Genomic DNA, 21,825 nt, shown 5'->3' with positions numbered 1-21,825 from the left:
CTAACGTCGCTCATTCTCGAACGTTACTTATTGGAAAATTGATGATGAGTTTTAACAAAATTATATGTTATGATTACCTAGTTTTGAAACGTAAATATAACCAACGAAAGAAATATTTAAGAGAGAACAAATTTGTGTGAAGCAAACATATTGGATTTCACTTCCGTGTACCTACATACATGCCACCACTGTATCGGTGTGCAAACTTTGTATTTGAATACATTTGCTTAAGTTTGGCTTACCTGTTGCCTAGACGTGTTCTTATACCCTCTTTCCCACTCTTACCTAAGCAATATTCAAATCAGAATATATTTTCATATACACACACGCTATCAGCAAACTGCCATTCATAAATTTAAGTGGTATTTTTCTTTAGAACATTTACGCTTGACCACCTGTTTATATGCACGTTCTCTGAATTAACATAACATGTTTTGCTGTCGATATTCATATTTCTCGGCTATATTGCACACAATTAGCTGCAGTTGAAACGACTATCGGTATGCGCCGCAAACTTTATCTTGAAATTCATCTTGCTTCCTATTAGATAGATGGCTCGCGATAGTGCTTTTCAGTGAATTTCCTAATGTCGCATCGTATTCTAACAATGCGACAGGACGACCCTCGTGCATAGATTAAGATATCACGATAAAAGCATTTCAATCACAATTGTAAAGACAACCTGCGCTGGCATTTCCAACTGGTTTCCATTTTGAGTCCATTTCGTAATGGCCAATGTCAGTTCGCTCTTAGTTGGAGATTTATGCACTTATTATTTTGCAACAGTATTGTTTTGCGTACATATTAAACATGTATATTTACGGTGTTGTTTTCATTCACAAGTGAATCACCGTAGAACTCATTTCGTCACTTTTCTAAGTATAATTATTGTCATCTGCCCACGCGTCGCTGGAATGAGTAATGAGGATCTTGGAAGAACCATCAATTATGTTACTAGTATAACACTAAATCTAGGATCATAAACGTTTGACACACAAACAATTTGAACACAACTTAATTTTGGTTTAAATTAAATTGCTGTTTTTCTACGAAGCGTATTTTGACTTTTACGTACTTTTCATTGTATTTGACAATAAATACAATGAAAGGAGGTACGCTTACTTCATATCCGCATTTGATTAGTAGAAACGTTCTAACTACAGCGATTATGGACCAAAAACATTAGCTCTATGAAATGACGTAGGACCTTTCTAAGAGCTCACAGCTGGGCCATTTTGTTAAATCCTCCTTTGCATAATGCATGTGCATGACTAGACATTGGCCTGTGATACTTGACATCAGAGGCAGGAAGTCCAATAATACAGAACACAATTTATTTGTACTACGCTCTAAAGTTAGCCGTCTCACCTGAATCTCGTCACGCCTGCCTCATGATATCATCGAAACATTGATACATTATGAATTATTATAGACAAATTAACGTCAAATTTAATATTGCTTTCGTTATTGGGTAATTCTGATGACATGTTTATGTTTAGCACAGATTAAAATTGAGCAACATTTTATGCAAATTTATTCATGATGTTTCCAATCAAATTGTAATACATATCTTATCAGTTTCTCAGGCTTCGTTTAATAAGTAAAGTTTTCATATGCTTGAATCCAATTCCATGATGTCTCGTGCCGCCCCTAGCTACCCATACGTATGTCAGATACTATATTTTATTATTGTCTTGAACCGTGCCGGCTACTTAACTCACTACTGCCTTTTGATTATCTTGTTCCCATTCATCATTCTCAAGTGCATCGCTTTCTATTAATATACTTATACTTACATAAGTAATTATAGCTTTATACTCTAACATTCTTAGTTCATTCAATATATTGTTATCTAAATTGAATGAAACCAGTTATTTGTATTCTAATTTAAAGTCACTTTGATGTCCAAAGTCAAAAGTATAGTTTGTTACGTTTTTACATAAGCTCGTAAAATCCGGTTTGATTACTTAATAAGTTCATTTGTCAAGCTTGATTACAAATTGCCCGTCCACTAACACAATGGATTCTACAATGGTCTTCTACAACACCGGATACGTACAGTCTTTGTTCCCGAATGTCACATTAACTTAACTTGACATTAACTTAATTTGGACAGTGTTCGTTGTTAAGCTGTCTTGCAACAGTCCCATTTATTGAAACAGATACTATGTCAAAGAAATCAAACAACGATTTATGTAGGTGTAACATTCGTTACACGCCTCGTGTTTGATTTACTCGGGATGTTTATTGTTGCCATTATGTTCTCTACAAATTTATCGATATTTCCTGTCTCCAGCAATATTTATTATCGCCATTAACCCATCTGGATATACATAAAGGTCAAAGGTCTCCTCGGATTCTTACATGTTAATTTTGCTCGTTGATGTTTTTGTATTACGGTTATTATTTTTGAATTATCCATCATAGTAATGGGTTAACCAAATAACTATCTAATGATACGTAGCTAAGTATTTATGTCGTTTGATTCATTTAATGTAATTTATGTGACGGGTAATTACACATTTTAATATATGAACATAATAATTATTCGCGTGATTCAAGTCTTCGTGGTTCGCCGACGCAAGTGAAGCCGGTCGCAACTGACCGTGGTGTTGCGTTTACGCATCGTCGCTCAACGTGAGAAAATTCCCGTTGTATCTACATTGTTCTTATTTCACCCTCATATATTTTATTCAGGGAACATTAATCTCAATACTAGCCGCAAAACAAAACCATTCGTTCGTCTCTAATTCCTCGCCTACTCGAGTTGCACCTACTTTAAATTTCTCACAGATTCAAGAGTTCAACAGTTGTGGGAATTCAAAGGTAAATAAATAATGGTTCGTCCTTCTATAAACCAAATGTATTTTTGTTATTTTATGCTCTAATTGTGTCAGTCAAGTTTAATGAATGCACCACCTTGTAATTTCACTGTCTAGACCGCGCGTCCGTTTACTAAGTTAGTTATTATGACGGCCGTTGCATTTGCGTCGCCGTTAAATTACAAAATACCATCGTGGTTGGTGATGAAAGAAATTAATTGTTTCCGCTGCCTGACGTTACAAATGAAAGTGATTTTGTGACTTCGTCTAGTCTTGGTTATCATTTGTTTCACTAGAACAGTTTCGCGTAGAATGCTGGCAATTTATTAAATGAGTGCACAAGTGAGTGAAATTGCACAACTGCCACCTCGTGCAGTATTAGATCTATTTGTGTTTACATTTACAGGAATACATTTTAGGTCAGAGAATTCTCATCGTTTGTGTTTAGTTAGATCAGTTTGTAATTTTAGAAACGTAGATTGTGTAAAATTTTAGAACATGTACATATGCAGTTATTTTATTTTGCACTATTTCGGTAAGCACTACGCTCTCTCTGCCTCAATTTACGTAAGTGTTGATGCTCTCTGAGACGTTCTGTGAGTCAGTGAAATTATTTTGGCATTTGAGAATTTGCTTAATGTAACCTATTAAAATTTCGTTGAATTAGTAAACTTTGACTCAGTGATTAATAGTTAGTGAAAGAAAAAATATTGTGTCAATGTTGTAACATTTCGTAACATCTATAGATACATTTTGAACCACGTCGAAATCTGTACGATATCGGTCCAGGGGTCGAGTTCAAGCATGCCTCTGCACCACACCTGTATATTTAATAAATAATGTAAGAGATCGCACTGTGAGCAATAAAATAGAGTATAGAGGTTTTAATAGAAACTATAAAACATTGTGGGCGGCGTGTCTTGCGGTGAAACGTAAAAATCTAATCACGTACGAAGGCGTGCGATAATATCGTTGTTGCGGTTGATGGTAGGGCTTATTAAATGCGTATTAGAATAGAATGAGGGAGAGGGATCACAGAATGAACGCGCCGCGTCCGCCATTGTGGACGGTGACAATGCGAGAGAGATTGCATTGCATTATCTGGAACCAGTAAGCGTACTGTGTCTGAGGTACACCCGTACTGTTACAATGCTCCATGGACCAAATTATATACAACGTACTTTTGTCTTGATGCCAACGTTTTATAAAGGTACGACGATATTAAAAAGCCAAAAACACAATTGATGCATGTGTATAAGTTTGAACGATCTACTCGAAATTAGATAGAGTTTTCATATATTGTCAGTGTTGCAAAGAATCGGCATGTCCTATACTCATTAAAATGGTTTTAAAAAGTTCCATATCCGCGATATTGTACACTTATATGCAACCATCCATTTGACATGGTGTGCATAAAAATGGTAGTTATTAATATGGACATTAATATTTATGAAACCAATACAATACAGTACCTATTTCGTAACTTTATTGATATGCACCTAGAGTTGCCATAAAAACATTCATACTGTATGTTACAACTACCTATTGTTTTAAGCACTTGTTTTATGTAAGTTTGTTTTAAAATAGACTCCGTGATAAGTTGTGCTTAGTCTATTAAACTGAACAGTTTAATTGATATTGTAATCGTATCCTTACAAAAATCTTTTAGTAGTCCAATAGTCAGGTACTTACGTATCTCTTTTTATTATTTAGCATCATTTATTTTGATAAACGTCACGTATTGTGACCAAATATACGGAACAAAGCATTACCGTAGGTGGTCCGAAAGTTGAAGCAACGAATGACATTTGTCACTCAGAGAGAACATGCTTCACCTATTATAGTGAATGCTTCCTACGCAGCCGTTCAAACATCATTATTTTATAAAGATATCAATTAGCCACATCGTGTTTTCGAACCTAATGTTATAGACATAAAGATAGTTTTCGCTTATTTTATCCAAAGGGAGCCTCACAAGGCTAGAATTACGTACAAGAACGATCGCGATTGCGGTTGGAGTAATCCGAGTAAATGGTAAAATTAAACCTTGTTAACGAATACAACTAAGTAAGTGTGGCTTTGTAACCTGTTTGTGGATAGACAAAAATAGAATTTTGTGTTATTCAAAATTTGCCATTTTCACACATTTAGATTTCTGATATTTTACGATGTCGAAAAAACAAAAAAAAAGTGTTGAATATTCATTTTGTATTTCAACTATTTTTATTTGTACACAAACATGATATGTTAAGCGAATCATTTCTTATAACCAATTTGTTTATAAGAAATAGGTTAATGCGTTGCGTGTAGGCGATAAACAATGGAAGCTGTCATTAAACGTATTCTGTTACATCTGGAAATCCTATAAAAACACTCATACATTACTTTAAACTTCGGCCATTTGGAAATAATGACTGGACGACGATTGACGAAGCTGACCCAGTAAAAAACATGGTGTGGCAAATTGTAACAGTTCCGGGAGAACTGTTCACTTAAATCGGAGCCTACTGATCAATATTGAAGCATGCAAATGAGTTGGTACTAATTGTTGTTACTGTGCGGAGCTCAGGTATAAAGCTGCCTGTTCATTTTCCAATATGTCGTTAATATTGGATAAAAAAAAACATTCAAGTACATGAGTACGTGTATAAAGTAGTATTTACTAAAGTGTCCGAGATCGCACAACTTGCACCCATTCTTAGGCATAGTCTCGATATGGAAACTTAAATATACTTACTTTCCTGTCTCGCGAGGAAGTTCATTTTTGTAATGGAAACGAAGACATACACAAGTAAGGTACTCAAGCTTATGCAACCGACCTCCTACAGACGACATATTCCAAAACTCGTTCACGTCACATCCGAATACATTAATCAAACTCAAGCGCATAGACATAGAGTGACGGATGGACAACTCCCAAAACCACCTGCGTCAAAACAACCTCCATTATACCGCCTTTGTTTTTATTCAGAACCCATTTACCAGTACAAAGACAGCTGTATTGTTCCACCACTGTTACAAGTGTTTCGACACCCGTCAACGTCCGCTGTGACACGTTACAAAAGGATCTTTTAAACGATCTGCTCTTGATGCAACCTTGCGGTGACCATTAGACGATTCAACCCGTCAAATGCTGTCAACTGTATAAACTGTACAATTAATCTATCGATTTAAAGTCACCCGTTCATGTACAATGTAGTTAATTCAAAATTGCAAGAAAGACGTTCCAAAATTTATTTAAACTTTCCAACGGCAGCACACCATACCAATTACGAGAAATTTCGAGAAAAATCTGTGAATATGAAACGTAAACATATCATCCTCATCAAAGTGCATTCGCCATCAATATGCAAGAAAAGGTGGCAATTAAATACATAATCCATCGGCTATCACACGAGTCCCGTGGCGGGTTAATAGCTTGTTTACTCACTCTGCCGCCCTTATATGGTGTGAAAGCTCCTCCGCATTGTCGCCAGCCCCTCGGCGACTTTGTATGGACAGCCGGATACGTGCGTCTCAGCATATGAGCCATTTGATAGCGTGAGAGATTAACAAATTGAAGAGAACCACCATAACTGTACTCAATGCAAATCTACAGATAAAAATATCAAAAAGCTCATTTTTATTTTTAAATTGCCGAGAAAAATTATATCTTAAGCGTAAAATATTAACATGAAAGTTTTGGGGCCTACTTTTTAACTCGGGTTTACCTTAGATAAGGCCGAGAGTATGCGAAAGAAAAGGACCAATAAGTGGGCCAGACAGTCATGCGATGGCCCGTGCTCGCTATACAACTTGGCATATTTTAAACCATATCACAAAAACAGATGGTCGTCTGATTGCGCAGTCCGGAAATTAGCAATGACTCATCACCTCTTTATCTGGATAAGGAAGATAAAACGAGACCCTGTGTTTGCACAACGATTCTTCACATACGGTGGGGAAACCGTAAGTCTCTATATGACATTTTTGCACGAACAAGCCATATGGTCTTTGAACCTCATTCACAAGACGGTAATTATCATAGTATTAAATAGTTTTATTTCCGATACGTGACATTAAGGAATTGCTATATAATATTTTAAAACTTCTACAATAGCAACACTACAAACATTGCAATTAACGTTTTGTAATTATTGTATACTTAGTAACATAACCATAGGGATCCTTGAACATTAGCCATGTTTAATGAAATCGCAGCATGAGACCTCTTAATGTAAATCCGTACAATGATGTCATAACCGTCATCGACTATTGTCATAGCCTTCAATCTTATTACGATACGATACAGTTGGCGATTGTAACTAAAAATATTGATTACACGATGAAGTTACAGCTCAATGTCTGTTTCTGACCACACTAAAACAATGTTTCTCAATCTTAAACAGACGTAATGGCAATAAGAATTTTGTTGGTTTTCCAAAAACTAAAATGAGTACATCATAAAACCAGGAATTTTCCACGGGACATAAAGTTTTATCTTTAACAGTAAACGTTTGGGCCGGGATGCTAAAATTAACGAGTCGATATGACATGTTTCATACAAATTTATTGGGCCAGCTGTTGTTTCTATACTAATGATTGTTTTTCTCCTCTTTCCAGAAATAGCAAAAGTGCGAGCGAGTTTATTCCAAATAAATGGAGTAAAGAAAGAACCACTCGTGCTACCAGAGGCAGAGGGCATGGTCACCACATTAACAGAAAAAGTTTACGTGCCAGTAAAAGAACACCCAGATGTAAGTACCTAATGATGTAATTACTCTTATTATAGCGAATGATTCTGAGATTTATCTGAAAAGCCAATCAACTGAGGTCAAGGGAATGAAAATGACGTACTAGTTTGCCCTCTAATGTCGGAAATGAGAAATTATTTGTAGCTATGTATTAATACATGAGATCATTTGAGAGATTTTAAATTAGCAATTAACTCGCAGACACGGCGTTTCAAAAAGTCAGCTGTTTTGACATATTACAATTTTGCACACATTAATCTAGTCAAACGTTTCTGTCTTATAATTTTGTTTTATTCAAAATTCTGTTCGTAATTCTGATAGTTACATAAAACCTATGAAATTTTAGTGCAGACTGTTCTTAGAAATCACATTTCTTATAAAACTACTACATATAAATCATTAGTATTCTTGATACTTTGTGGATAGAGAGAACCACTAAATATTTTCCAGATTGTTTTCTTTGATTTATACAAAGAAGAACACGTGTGATAGAATTGTATTAGTTTGATAAATGCTATTTGAAATAGAACAATTGGAACTTTCAACTGCATTATAATTTTATTCAGAGCATTTGCCACGATTTAGAGTTAGAGAGACAAGAAACTGCGTGCGAGGGGATTTACGGAGCGTGATACAACCGTATCCGAAATAATCCGGCGTGACATCATACTGCAATCTGCTAAACTGACATTTAAACAAATTTCATATAATATTATAACGGCATTCATTGATTTACAGCTGAGTGCGTGCACACGAAATATTCATAAACACACGACTTTTAGTTCAACATTTTGTCCTAACATTCATTAACGATGTGTTCCTTCAACGTTTACCGAGTGGTTCGTATTTATGCGACTCATATTCATTCACAGCTAATTTATCAAAATATGAATGGGAACTTTCTGTAAGTAAACATTGTAACGATTGTTCTCTCATTAATTATTCAACTGTCATGAGGTAAACATTGTTTTGTCGGTGTTTGAAATGACTAAGAACGCTTATAGAATAAACTAACGGATTATTACAAGAAAGGCACAAATAACTGTTATAACATTATTTTAGAGACGGGAAGATTCTTATGTAGTACTTCAAATAATTTTGTAATGTTAAAGATTTATTAACTGGTCAAGAATAAATCTCATAAGCATAAGTAACCTGTTTAAAGAACGTCGATATAAACAGACACTTCGCGTAGTCCACAGCCAGGATACCTGAATTATACACATTACATGAAAGATGTACCAATCAATTATAACGGTGAACTTTTGTAATAGTATGCTTGTAAACATTCATTCCATTAATTTATATCGCTGTAAGTAATAGTTGTAAAAATTTATGCACGCAAATTGATTTTAATAGGTACCGTAAATTACACGAATTAGTACGGTACCTGTAAATGTCTAATTGAAATAAATACGAAAGTATTCTTATTCTATTAAATTTGATCTAATAATAACTGAATGAGATCACACCAATGACCTCTTGTCTGCCAGTCACATAGATTCTGCGATTTTTTTATGTCCAAATTTTTTACTTGGCATATTAGCAGAATTTCGTCAGAAATCTAAGAATTTCCAAAAATCTGTCAAGCTTTTTGTAGATAAGCGGATATGACTCAATAACCTATGCTTTCTGAGGTACATTTAGCGGTAGTTTATCTATTCAATAGCGTTAAAACTCATGTATAAAAAACGTTATTTAATGGATAAACTACCGCTAAATGTACTCAGAAACCGGGGGTAAATCCTTGTATTGTATAAGCCCAGTAGTACCGCTTACTAAACAACATTCGTTCTTACTCCAAGAGAACTGTTCGCATTTCTCCTTGTCGTTCAATTGTCGTTCATAACTAGTTTGTAACGCAAGTAGTGTAGTGCACTGCGCTAGTCATACAAATAGAAACACAAGGTTGGCAGCCTGCTACATTTGGTGACTTATGTCAGGGCTATCTCGTCTTTGGAATGATTATAGTTGTCTGCACGACAGCACTAACCCTCAATAATATCCTTCATTCATATAAAGTAACAGATTCGCACTCATTTGCAAACGTACATGTATAGAATTCCTTTTTAGGCAACGAGTTCAATGAACCGAATGATTCACTATTAAAATCGGATAACAGCGTTCTTCGTGTTGTGCCAAGTCTGATTGCACCTTATGAAAATATTTTCAATGCATACACGTTCTCAATATTTGACTACCCATCCGTTTGTTTATATAACACGCGGGTACATTCTACAAATATGCAGTTAAATATTCATCATCCTCCTTCGAATTAAACTCAATACGTAATATAAAACAATGTTTGTTATCTCATTTACTTATCGCGGTTGGTGTTATCTGCATCGCAATTTTTGGTAGTTAATATGCCTTTTTTGATGTGATTACAATAGCTAGCATTTATATGTAAAAATCTATAACATTGTTCTTTTATATTTACGGTCTAATACCTTCTTAAAATGCCATTCGAAGTCTAATAAACATTTTAGTGAGATGTGTCTTGACTCATAGTGATATATTGTTGGCGCCATCCACTTCGTCTGAGTTACCTTATATGGTATCATCTAACGAACCACCGCCACTGAATAATTTAATAGAATTTTATTATAATTTCGTGTATACGAATAACGATTAAGGATTTTATAAGGTGTTAATCTGAGAAACCGAAACAGCTTGGCTTCAGTAATATTAATTTCCTTACCATCTAATTCATACAATTCGATGTAAAAGTCTCCGTTCGTAGCTTGTTCCTGCGCAACTGTAGTGTCAAGATTTCTATGTTTATTCAACTAGTTTGTTCAGTACCATGAATATTCATATTTGAGAACGTATTATTTCTCACAGACCATCGGTATAGTTGCGAGGAATCCAACAATGTGGACGTAAATCTTAAGATAAATTGATCGGCGGACGATATTGATTGCCGATCAAAAGTTCCGACCGCTTCAAGACATCGGTCACGTACACAGAATCATGATGAAAACCTCTAACGATGCAAATAAATGTCATATGAACGAGTTCATAGAAACAAACCTATTCAGATGCAACTGCGTATGATTTTATAGGTTACTGGAAGCGGTATATTTTGCCAGTTCTCGAAATAATGTTTTTACAATTGGAAATCATACAATCAATGTTTTATTCGCTCGCAAAAACTGAGCCGTAAAGTAAACGTTAACTATTCCAGAAATAGAGCTAGCAGTATGCGAATCGTATGTCGAACACATTGTCGAAACAATAGTTTTGGAACGTTCGCTGGCATGCTGGTGTGACTAATATCTTAAAATGTTTTACTTTTGTAACAATAACGTTCATCTTTATGGCTAAAACAAATAGTAAATTCTTAATTCTTTGATACAAGATTTAGTTTTTAGTCAAACGCGCAAATTCAGGGTCTACTTAAATATAATTATTGAGGTGTTTAGTTTAATTTACTTCTGTGTGATCAGTTTATTTTATGACTTGTCTTGACAGAAACGTTCAACATTTGTATTCAGCGTTAGTGCGAATTTCTAGTAGGTGTGACAGGCCCCGTTCCGGTTCAGATCAGCAAGAAAAGAACATAAATAACTGCATATTTCCCACACAATAATATTATTCACCGTGTTGCAAACAAATCACATATTGTATTCTATTTCCAGTGACAATTATTCATATGATTGAGACGTTATGCACATAAAATTCAAGATAGATAGCAACCTAATTAATTCTTTTCCTAGTCCTTTATAGGAAAAAATGCGAACCTAATGCGGAACATGTTCTTTTCCGCATTGTCGGTGTTGCAAATGATATGCTGAGCACATACGGGGCGTATGAAGCTGCTCGATCATAGACCACTAGGTACAAAGTACCAAGTCATTCTGGTCCTACAGGTTCACATAGTGGTGTAAGCGATATCGATGAAATACGCACATTTGCCAATGCGAATATTAATATCGATATTCTCGCTACTGCATTCAAATGATATAAACGCATTCTCAGATATTCCCACTGATTATTATACGAAATTATGAGTCTTTGGTGTGGAAATCGTATGCACATTTAGCTTATGAATTTGCCGGTTTTCGTAATCAGTTAGTACTTGAATTGAATAAAGTACTTATTTATTTAATCGTTTAGTAATAAATATAGTATTGCACAATTATTTGGCGTAGGACATTAACTTCAGTATACATATATGTTCAAAAGAAGATTTAAATAGTGTATACCTATCGAGACTGTTAATATGAAATAAAGTAATTAGTGCCCACCTACTATGAACTGTAAAGTAGCTCTGAATAAAATTTTGTAAGTCACAATCAACAATATTTAAATCACCGAAACTGTTATCTGAAGTTTATCTCAAAATGGTTTACCCTTCTATATTCAGCCACTTAATAATGCTGTGATATCAATACATTATAATAAAGCTTTGATAGAGAATCGACATCAGCGCAGCGCGATGCCGGCATCTGCGTCTTGCCATTTAGGGACGGAGGAGTTATTAAATCCTGCCATATCGGTGGGATCCGTTACTTCAGCTTTTTGCTCCCTAACAGTGCTTACTTGATCGACCATCTTAGAGAAAGCACCGACATCTGTTTGTTTCCTTACTTCTATTTCGAAACAAATTCAAAAAACAAATATCCTCATTAGCTAGAAGTGTATTTATTATCTCTATTGATTAACAATTGCAAGTGGCGCTTTGATTACTTTCGCGCCTTCATTACTTTCGCAAAAGAAGAAAGCATTCTACTTCATTATGATTCAGAAAAGCTCACCTATTTATACTAAACGCATCGAGAATGCATAACATTGAGTATAGCGTGTCTTTGTTGAATAGATATTTGTTTGCACATAAACTCGTGGCTCTATAAGCCCTTTGTTGTCTTATTTGATGGGAAATGTTAAATCCGATTGAATAGTGAATTAACTGATGGCCCATTTAAAAGGCCAATGACACAGACGTATTTGGATGCGTTGGATCGGTTTCGGTAGTAAAATCCAGTATCTCCATAAACACAATTTAAAGCTTTTCATGCCGTTAAAATCCGTTTCTGTTGGTAAAAATGTACGTGGATAACAGTTCCCGACGCTATTTGGAGTTTTGTGAAATTTTATTGATAGCTTTAGTGGTATCATTTATATGCATACCATAATCGTTTGTTGGTATAACCATCTACTTATAGTCGTAACCCATTGGTTAGTTATTTGATAGATAGATGTAGATAGTTATAATTGTAATTAATAACCAATCATTGACCGTTGCAAATGCTTAGTTATTACTTGCTAATACTTAAGTATTATTGCAGATTTACGCAAATAATACTATCGCGATCTTATCGTCCGGTTGTTACATACAGCTGTAATGCCGCTTATAATAGGAAAGAACGTAAAACAGAATTATATTTGCCTACGAGCGAGCCGGATCGTTGAATTGTTTTAGTGAAAACATGTCTGGCACGAGCAGTGTGTGCTTTATCATTCGCGAGTGCAAACATCAGTAAAAGCTCGCGAATGTGTTTCAAAAAGATTAAACAATTCACGCTACTGCATCGTCGAGAAACTTGTTTAGGTTACGACCAGCCGAGAATATCAGATCGAATGTTAGATTAGCAATATTTCTAGCTATCCGTCAATAATTCTATAAGTTTTATGTTCCCCGTTCTTTAAATAGATAGAATATTGTGCAAAAATTTCGTTACAACTCAAACGGTCTGGTCTAGGTAGGTCTAGTGGCTATTTATTCTTTGGCGAAAGCATCAAAGATTCGTACGAGAGACGTAAATTTAAACCTTCATTTTTAAAAAGTTTTCGACGTTTGTGTGGCCTTGCGTACCGCAGTTGGCTATAATGACGTAGTAAAAACGACAAATTGATTAAAATATGAGTTTGTATCGTAAACAATCGAATCGTTATTTGACCGGATGTTTAATATTTTTTTACTATAGCAATAATAGAGCTCAGACCTAAGTAGTTTTGGATAACTGCTGATTAAATACGATACAAACATTATAATAACACAAATAGAATTAATTTCAAGGTGTGGCTGCCATATATTTTTCAAGTCTTATTTTAAATCACGATATTGCGTGACATTTTGATGCTAACATAACCTCAGCCATTTGTAATCTTTTGTTAAAAAGACACCGATCACTTAAATGCCAGCATGTACGAGTCCTAATTTATGTATCTTTTACCGTTTTTAGTATTTACAGTAAAACACCTTTCACGCAAACAAAAGCTGACCATTTGCATCGCCTTCAAGTCATTGAATTCCGCCAGAGTAGTTAGTTCACAAAATTTGCGAGCGTGCGTGGGCGCCTACATCCCCGTGTTTTACTCTGACATCGTTACTTTGTATAATTTAGTGAAGTTTTCTTACGACGCATTGCCCGTGATATTAAGCTATAACATGTGCACTAAACGCATGTGTGGGTGTGCCGCTAATATCCGTTCCATTTATCTTTACACCGTGTAAATCTGGACAAATGAAGAATGAACTCATTGAACTCTTTCAATTTCTATTTCCATATACCTTTCGTCATTTTATCGAGCGTTACAAAATTTAAATGTTATTAGATTAGCTATGTAGTGAACTACGTCGCATATTTGTCATGAAATAACAAGGAGTGGTGTATGTGCAATGTGGGTTGATTGGGTTGGTCGGAGGTACTCCGCAGGTCATAGTTCAGTAGCCTTCGACACCAGATCATAACGGACGTTTTGTCTATATCTGTAAATAGATTATCTTCTATCGTTAGACTACGTGTGAACAACAAACAAGCGAGTGACAACATCCGAATGGCATGCCTTACACAGAGGTTTTACACAGGTTTTAGTCAAACATGTGTACTTACAGTTGTGTATAAAATATCTTTATTATTATGACTAATGCTACAACTTCCTAATGTTTGGTTACTCAATCAGTTTTCGATGGAACAATAGATCATGAATATATTCAAAATAAGGTGACGTCATCGCGAAAGGCACGTTCTTGTATAAATAAGCTCAGGTACTTCCACTATGATGTTAAATGTATTTCTGCGATAAAATTAAATGTTGACATATGTAATAAAAAAGAAAATTAAGGTTACTGTCGTAAAAACAACGGATTTCTAACACCTTACTATACATAAAATATGAAATATTCTTAATTGCAACGTCTCTCATACATACACACGCATTGTTGACTCCCACAATATTTTGCCCGTGTAAACAAACTTAAATGCAAATTGCATGATAGAGACAAATGACTTCAGCGGATGCTTTCGTACGATACAACGAAGAATAAATACATTTTAAACGCAACGAACAGCTGAACATGCTTAATGAATGAGTGTTTTCCATTGTGAATGAAACTTAAAAAAATGCAGCAAGAGCCCTGAGTATAAACACGTAATAAAGAACGTTGTACTAGTAGTCGAAGCACTAGTAATTTAATTAAGTAAAATACCACAAGAAATTATAAAAAAGGGAAGTAACCACGTGAACGAATTTATGTCTAATCAAATTAATTTGCACGCGATTTTGTAATTAAAAACTTTCTCATTAAAAAAGTTTCTGGTTTTCTCACATAATATGATTTAATTTTCATTATTTTCTACATACATTGTGGTGCAGTAGAGCAGTGCATTTGTGCCGGTAATGAGGTTGATCGGATTGGTCTCGGTCCGGCGGCCGCGGGTCACGGGTCGTGGCCCGCTCTACACTAACGTCGGTATCATTACTACATTGTCTTCTGCGACTACGACGTTTGTTACGACAAAAACGAGCCTTACTCCCATAATTCTATTCTAAATCAGGTCTAGTCTCATAATTGTGGACCGCCATTTCCTTATTTTCTATTGGAAGGTTACTTGCTTTACTTGACAATAATAAAATAATTTCAAGAAATGGATTTCGCATTACACGAATAGAAATTAAATCATCAGGCTGGTAGCTAAAGCTATTTAATTGTGTCGCTTCTGAAATTTCTTATTAAAACATCTGAGTTTATAATATTAGTCATAAGAAGTACAATAACATAAACCATCTGTATTCTAAGAAACGGCTGAAAATATTATTACGATTTACCGTTTGAGTCGCGTTTATACAGACATTTTAAACAATTAAGTAATCATAGGTCGTGACTAACATCCATTGGAGCTCGTTAAGTTATTAAATTACGAACTGATTTATTTATCAATAGTTAGTTGCGCTTACAGTAAGTCATTGTCTGTCCCGTAAGTCTACTGTTCTTACAGATTGATCATTTTATCTCTCTCCCATTATGGTATAAAGGCATGAGTAGACAATAACGATAACTCAATTTTACAATTGTTTCACAAAGAAATAGCACCGGCTCATTTATTTTTACGATTGCTGATACGTTAACATAGCGGATCAAAGCTTGAGGAGATTTTTAACAAACTGCATCTTGTATTTTCGTTTATTTTTACATCACCCAATACTATAACGGTCTGATTTATAGTCAAAATTCCGTATAAATTCTGTCGACACTCGATTTTTTATCTGCATTCTTGAAATGTTGTAGATTAAGCAATCTTGGCCACGTTGCAAGACTTTAAAATAAATTCAGAACTGCATATTTTACGGAAACTATTTTGATATCATCCGGAAGCAAGGTTTTCGAATGTTTTATTCGTCCCAAAATGTATCAAACGGTATTAGTCTTCGTTATAGTTTAATGTGATTTGTTCGCGCGCGTTATTTTGTTTGATGGTTGCTAGATTTTCTTTCTTTTCCTGTCTGATGTTTCCTTAATGTAAAAGATAGTATGAAAAAAGATATGTAAGTATTTTGACATCGAGAGAGCCGTATAGTACAATTTCGTTACTCATGAAATAGGTACATACCATAGTAAAACAGCTCATCTGTTGCTCCACGGTGACCCGAAAGTTTTCAGATAACATTTACGATGTGCGTGGGACGATAAACGGCTCATACTTTCTGCGAGTTTCCTCTATTCCTTCATACACAAATATAAATAGAAATTTATTAATATTAATACGATATTAATATGTATCTAGCTCGCTCTGGCAATAAGCCGAGATAACTCTATGATAAACATTATTTCCCGGCAATGAAAAGAAGTTGTTATTTTGTACTAAGGATTGATATTTACGAAGGTAAGTTCTTCAATCGTTTATTTATGCCTAATTATACACTAGGTATTCCAGCAGTTTCAGCCCTACCTCACAAAATCAAGCTATTATAATAAATTAGCATGATATCACCTTAATCGTAATTAAATCAAAATGCGTAATAGAGCCACACGAAGCTTATGTACTAATCAATAAAATGGTGGGTAATAAATACGGAGGTAGGAGTGGTTACTGAGAATGACGATATCCCATAGCATAGTGGAAAAGGGAGTGGCTTAGCATAGATCACTTTGTCTCACTGTGGGTGACTTAAGACAACTAATGGATGCTCAATCTGCATCGCGATCTGTTGTTACAAGTATCAAGGGTAACAATTTGCAGCGATTTAAATTAACACACTGGAAAGACAACAAAGTAGAAGTCAATAATATTATGCAATATAAAATATACAGAATAGGTATCGGTTGTGTGTAGGTTCTAGTGGAGGAGAATATTTATAAAATTGTATCATTAGAACTGATCGTGTCTCTCAGTAAAATAACCCTTTTTAAGACCAAAAGTCAAGAAGCAATATTCGCTATTGGCAGGGAAATTTCCTCAATCCTGAAGATAATGACACAAGAATACAGCTTGACGGTAATATGTTCTTAGCTTTATTGGAAACCTATCTACGTAACAGCAGTCGCCTCGAGGCGGTTCCAAGTAACGCGCGTCGTGACCAATCGTTGTACGACAATTATGTTAGAATTATACCATCAATCAATTGCAATATGGTATCCGACCACACCCACCTGCACTCATCCGGCGTCACTAATGATGGGCAATCACTCTCGGTCAATAGTTCACTTGCTTTGTTATTGTACTTTTCTTTGTTGTGGAGAATATTTTTATTGCATTACCACTACCCACTCATTACGGCTTTAAACAAATGTGTACCGACTGTCACTAACTGTGAAAATTACTAGGCATTTAGGTGAGTGTACGCACTGCTGAATACGAGTACATTTGGTTCCGTTGATTTTGCCCTTTTAACTGTTAAGTAACCATTATCCTCATCTAACTGTTTATGCACGTTGATATGATATTGTAATCATGTTTTATATCGATATTCAATACACATAATAATAAAATCCTATTTTATATGTATGAATCACTGGAAAACGTTCGTAAATATCGACTAATGATGAATAGAACATGAGTTCCATAAACAGTTTATAAGGGAACACAATACAAATAAACAAACTTTTGAAAAAGGTGGAACAAGTTCGCATAAATGGAAGGTATCATCAATGTTACCAAACATTTGTGATGGATGATCGTGTTTGAGTGTGTATGTGTATGCAGCTTTACGTATAACAGTTAATGGTAGGTGTGAACTATGAGTGGAATATTGAATGCTACATTATACACAGCACAGTTAAAATAAAACGCAGCTAACGAAGCCGAATTGATTTTCGCAGACTTCAATTTCGCTGGGTTATATGGCGCCAAATAAAAAACTAGCTGTCTAGAGATCTACTAATAGACGTAGGCAACAATATTTATAGAGGTAGTGGAAACTAGAACAAAACACTTTATTCGCTGGTCTAGAATCTAGATAACAGATTTTTTAATATTATTATTTCGGCTTAGCAAAATGCTAATACGATTTTTATGTATGTTTCATTTGCTTTCCTGGCAGTGATAAGCGAAGCCAATTTGCCAATCAACCTACTTCTGTCCCTATAAAAAGGGTAAATGATATTTATTAAACATTATATTTCTGAAGTTATAAGTGTTAAAGCCAACAAAATAATTAATATATTTGATACAGTATGGCTTATGCTGGCTATAAAACTGTTTGTCATATTAAACTACATATGCAAAGCTTTCTAAGGTGAGAGATCAATGGACTCATAGATCAATATAGATTTTTTGCTCTACTTTCGTTCAGACGATAAGCTAGGCTGCAGTAGCAAAAAGTATTGTATTGTTATCGCTTTAACCACGCACAGTAATAACATATTTGTTAAAGCATGCCATATTGATCGATTACCGATGATCACCGTGTATTAAAATCACTAGAAATGGTAGGATTTGTTTACAGTTTCCAATTTATGATATTGTTATACCTACTGAGACTGTGAAAAATGATTGAATATCGCAGGGACATTTGAAGTAACCAATTTTGTAATTGCTGTTGAGTATGTAGATATGTACTTTCATTGTGCATGCTATTTTCCATCGTCAATCTATCTATTTAAATCATCCCAATTTTTGACACTATTCAAAAAGTGATGAAAGATATATTTTTAATTTCTTTCACATTTAAATTTCATCAAAGAAATCCCGATTTAAAACGTGTGTCAATCGCCACGAAAGCCAACACGACAGATTTTATATCAACTACTGCATAATTGAAATCACACATTTGTCCGAACCCGAACCAGCTGGCTCGGATTATAATTAAGACGTAAATAAACAAAAAAGCACTATGATTCATTAAGTCAATTATGCAAACAAACATAATGTACGCATGTAATGGATTATGAAATAAAAACATGCATGTTGCCGGCGAGTTTACATAATAAAGTTTTTGTAAAGCTTGGAAAAGGCATCGCGACTGCTGATTTTCTTTATGTCGGCGTTAAATGTAGCACCTACGTGAAAAACTGTTGGCAATTGATCTAGCTTCTAATATTGTAACCTTTTAGTATATTCCTGAGTCTTTTTTAACATTTGACTGATCTACTGCTGGGCAAGAGTCCTTTTCCAGACGAGGGATTAGGCCTTGAGTCCGTGATTTCGGAGTTTACAGCCATACAAAAGTAGGCATTACATAGCATATTTTTGGTCAATCCAGCAATTAATAAGTTGCTTTAAAGCATCTTTAACTAAATCTGCAATTTGAACTTATCCTCAAACGTAACTTACAGGTTATTACAATATTCACATTGTTAACTTTTTGCTGCGTTTTAAGTTACTTTTTGATTATATACCACAGCGATGATGAATGGCTTCTATGACTAAATTGTACACAATTGTTCGACGAATGGACTCAATGAACAGATTTTAGGTACCTATTTTACAATTTTACTCATCAATAGAAATGTTATTGTGCAGGGATTTTTAACAGGAAAATGTAAATTATCCTCATGCATAATAATAACACATCGTTCAAAGGAGTGTGTCTTACAATTACAATTGTTACGCTCATTTCCTTTAAGAACAAGCAAAGATTTAATGCGTATCCGTCATCGGGCTTCTTAGCATTCTACGTGCATTTTGCGTAGTACACATGCACAAGTCTAATATTATTTCCAGTCTAATTTCTAACTATAGAATTGATACAACACAGTAGTCACTTTTCTGCGAAATTCTGAAATTTTACGCAAATTGCTCAAAGAAAACGTTAGATACACAAATTGTATGCAATAAGAAACAGTAGCGTTTATAACGGGAGCTCTAAACAATGGTACGAAACGCTGAACCACGTAAAGTTATAATGATAATAATAAATATTTTAAAACGATGAAACGGCATTTTGCTTGTTATAGTGAGGCCGTGGTATGATTGCAAGCGTAAGCGGGTTGTGTAACCGATACCTTAAATGTACTTCAATTTATAATATAAAGGATATTGCTAATAATAATATTATTATTGCGTATTGTAATAACGCTTCAAGAATTGCGTGAGAAAATCAAATAAACTTAAGCCTTCATCGTCCGAAGCACGCGAAATGGGCCCTTTGGTACAATCATTATTTTTTTTCATCCCATAACACAAGTCATTAAGTTGTTAAATGTACAGAAACTAATATTTATGAATGATTTACATTGTGTACTTACCTATAAGTCTATTAAGGAAATAACAACTTATTTTTCGTATTGCACGCACACATTAATGGGAATAAGTAGATTGGGAGTTGTACAAGAGACGTTCCATATGGTACCTTGAAATATTATGACGTTCGGTCTAAATCTTTATATAATACTTTTTGTTCAATCCTAATCCTCAAAGCCAGTCTTTATGTTTGTCTATTTTACACAGAGATAGAGGAATATAAGCGTTTTTTTATGTAGTTTGCGTAGTATGTAGTGTCAGGAAGGGTATTAAAGGTTCGGATTCTTCATAAAATGTTAAATGTTAAATTTGACTATGGTTAATTTTATCCCTGAAAATATCATTTTTGACGGGCGAACTCGCGGTTAAAAACTAGTTTTTAATAAAAGCCGGAACTGGAAGAATTACAGATAATATTATGTACAATAATCTAATGGTCACGTATACATATATACATTGATGTTAATGTTTTGTATAATTTTATAAACCACATATACATAATGTATAAACCTATATTATCATAATTTAGATTAGGATTGTTCTGACGCATACATTATATATAATATTTATAATAAGTTGTACATTTAATATTTAATACTTTATGAATGGACCAAAACTTATTAAACGTGTAGTAAAAACAAGTATTACGACAAATATTTTATTACCTGCAATAATAGAGGGACTGCAATGAATAAATTTAGTAATTTATTGCATTCATTCAACATAATTAACTTATTGATGATTGGTTCTATTTAAAGTCTTGGTTGGTTTATTTCGAAACATAAAAAGCATTAATTTTATTTACTTTACTTTTTCCTGAAAGCTGCGTTTATTTTAAACCTAGACTGTTTAAAAACTTATGACACATTAATATATTTATCTGGTTGTAAAATGTTACAACCTGATGTTATAGGATATTATTTTAATTGGCCACAACACGATTTAAAAATGGCATTTTATAAGAAAAAACGTCATCTTTTCTTTTATCAACTTTTGTTAACTACTCGCTATCAGTAAGACCTCGCCTCGTCTGTGGTTCCCATTGCACGTGGTTTGCGGTACTATCGGAACGCTATCATTAGGCTACAAAACCACTGCCAATTACTGACGGAAAACTTGCACATTTCCACTCAATATAAACACTATTGTATCGGTAGGACAATGTCACTTGTATAACAATATCCGGGTTATGGTGCGTTCTTATATTATAACTATTGGTCGATTAGAAATTCGTCCTGTTAAGTTGAGTCTGTTGTACTTAATCGATGGTGCAAAATTAAAAGATATTTTTAGAATATAAATTTTATACTTATTTATACCTATCTACCGACGCGTTCAAATCTAAAAATTATGTAGTAGATG

The 21,825-nt window shown here is 34.4% G+C and overlaps 1 protein-coding gene across 10 annotated transcripts in view; it reads left to right on the top strand.

Annotated features, from left to right (window-relative positions):
- how (protein held out wings) overlaps positions 1-21,825 on the top strand; it is a 68,481-nt gene that overhangs the window by 30,283 nt on the left and 16,373 nt on the right. For all 10 annotated transcript variants that reach the window (XR_012959667.1, XM_076120089.1, XM_076120095.1 and 7 more), the window contains exon 2: positions 7,425-7,558. Coding sequence is in view for 9 of the 10 variants with exons in the window: in XM_076120089.1 (XP_075976204.1) it covers positions 7,425-7,558 (134 nt within the window). In the remaining variant the exon portion in view is untranslated. The remainder of the gene's footprint in view (positions 1-7,424; positions 7,559-21,825) is intronic.

This window comes from Anticarsia gemmatalis, chromosome 11, assembly GCF_050436995.1.
Source record: "Anticarsia gemmatalis isolate Benzon Research Colony breed Stoneville strain chromosome 11, ilAntGemm2 primary, whole genome shotgun sequence".
Classification (NCBI taxonomy): domain Eukaryota; kingdom Metazoa; phylum Arthropoda; class Insecta; order Lepidoptera; family Erebidae; genus Anticarsia; species Anticarsia gemmatalis.
This window is presented reverse-complemented; position numbering and strand designations above follow the sequence as displayed.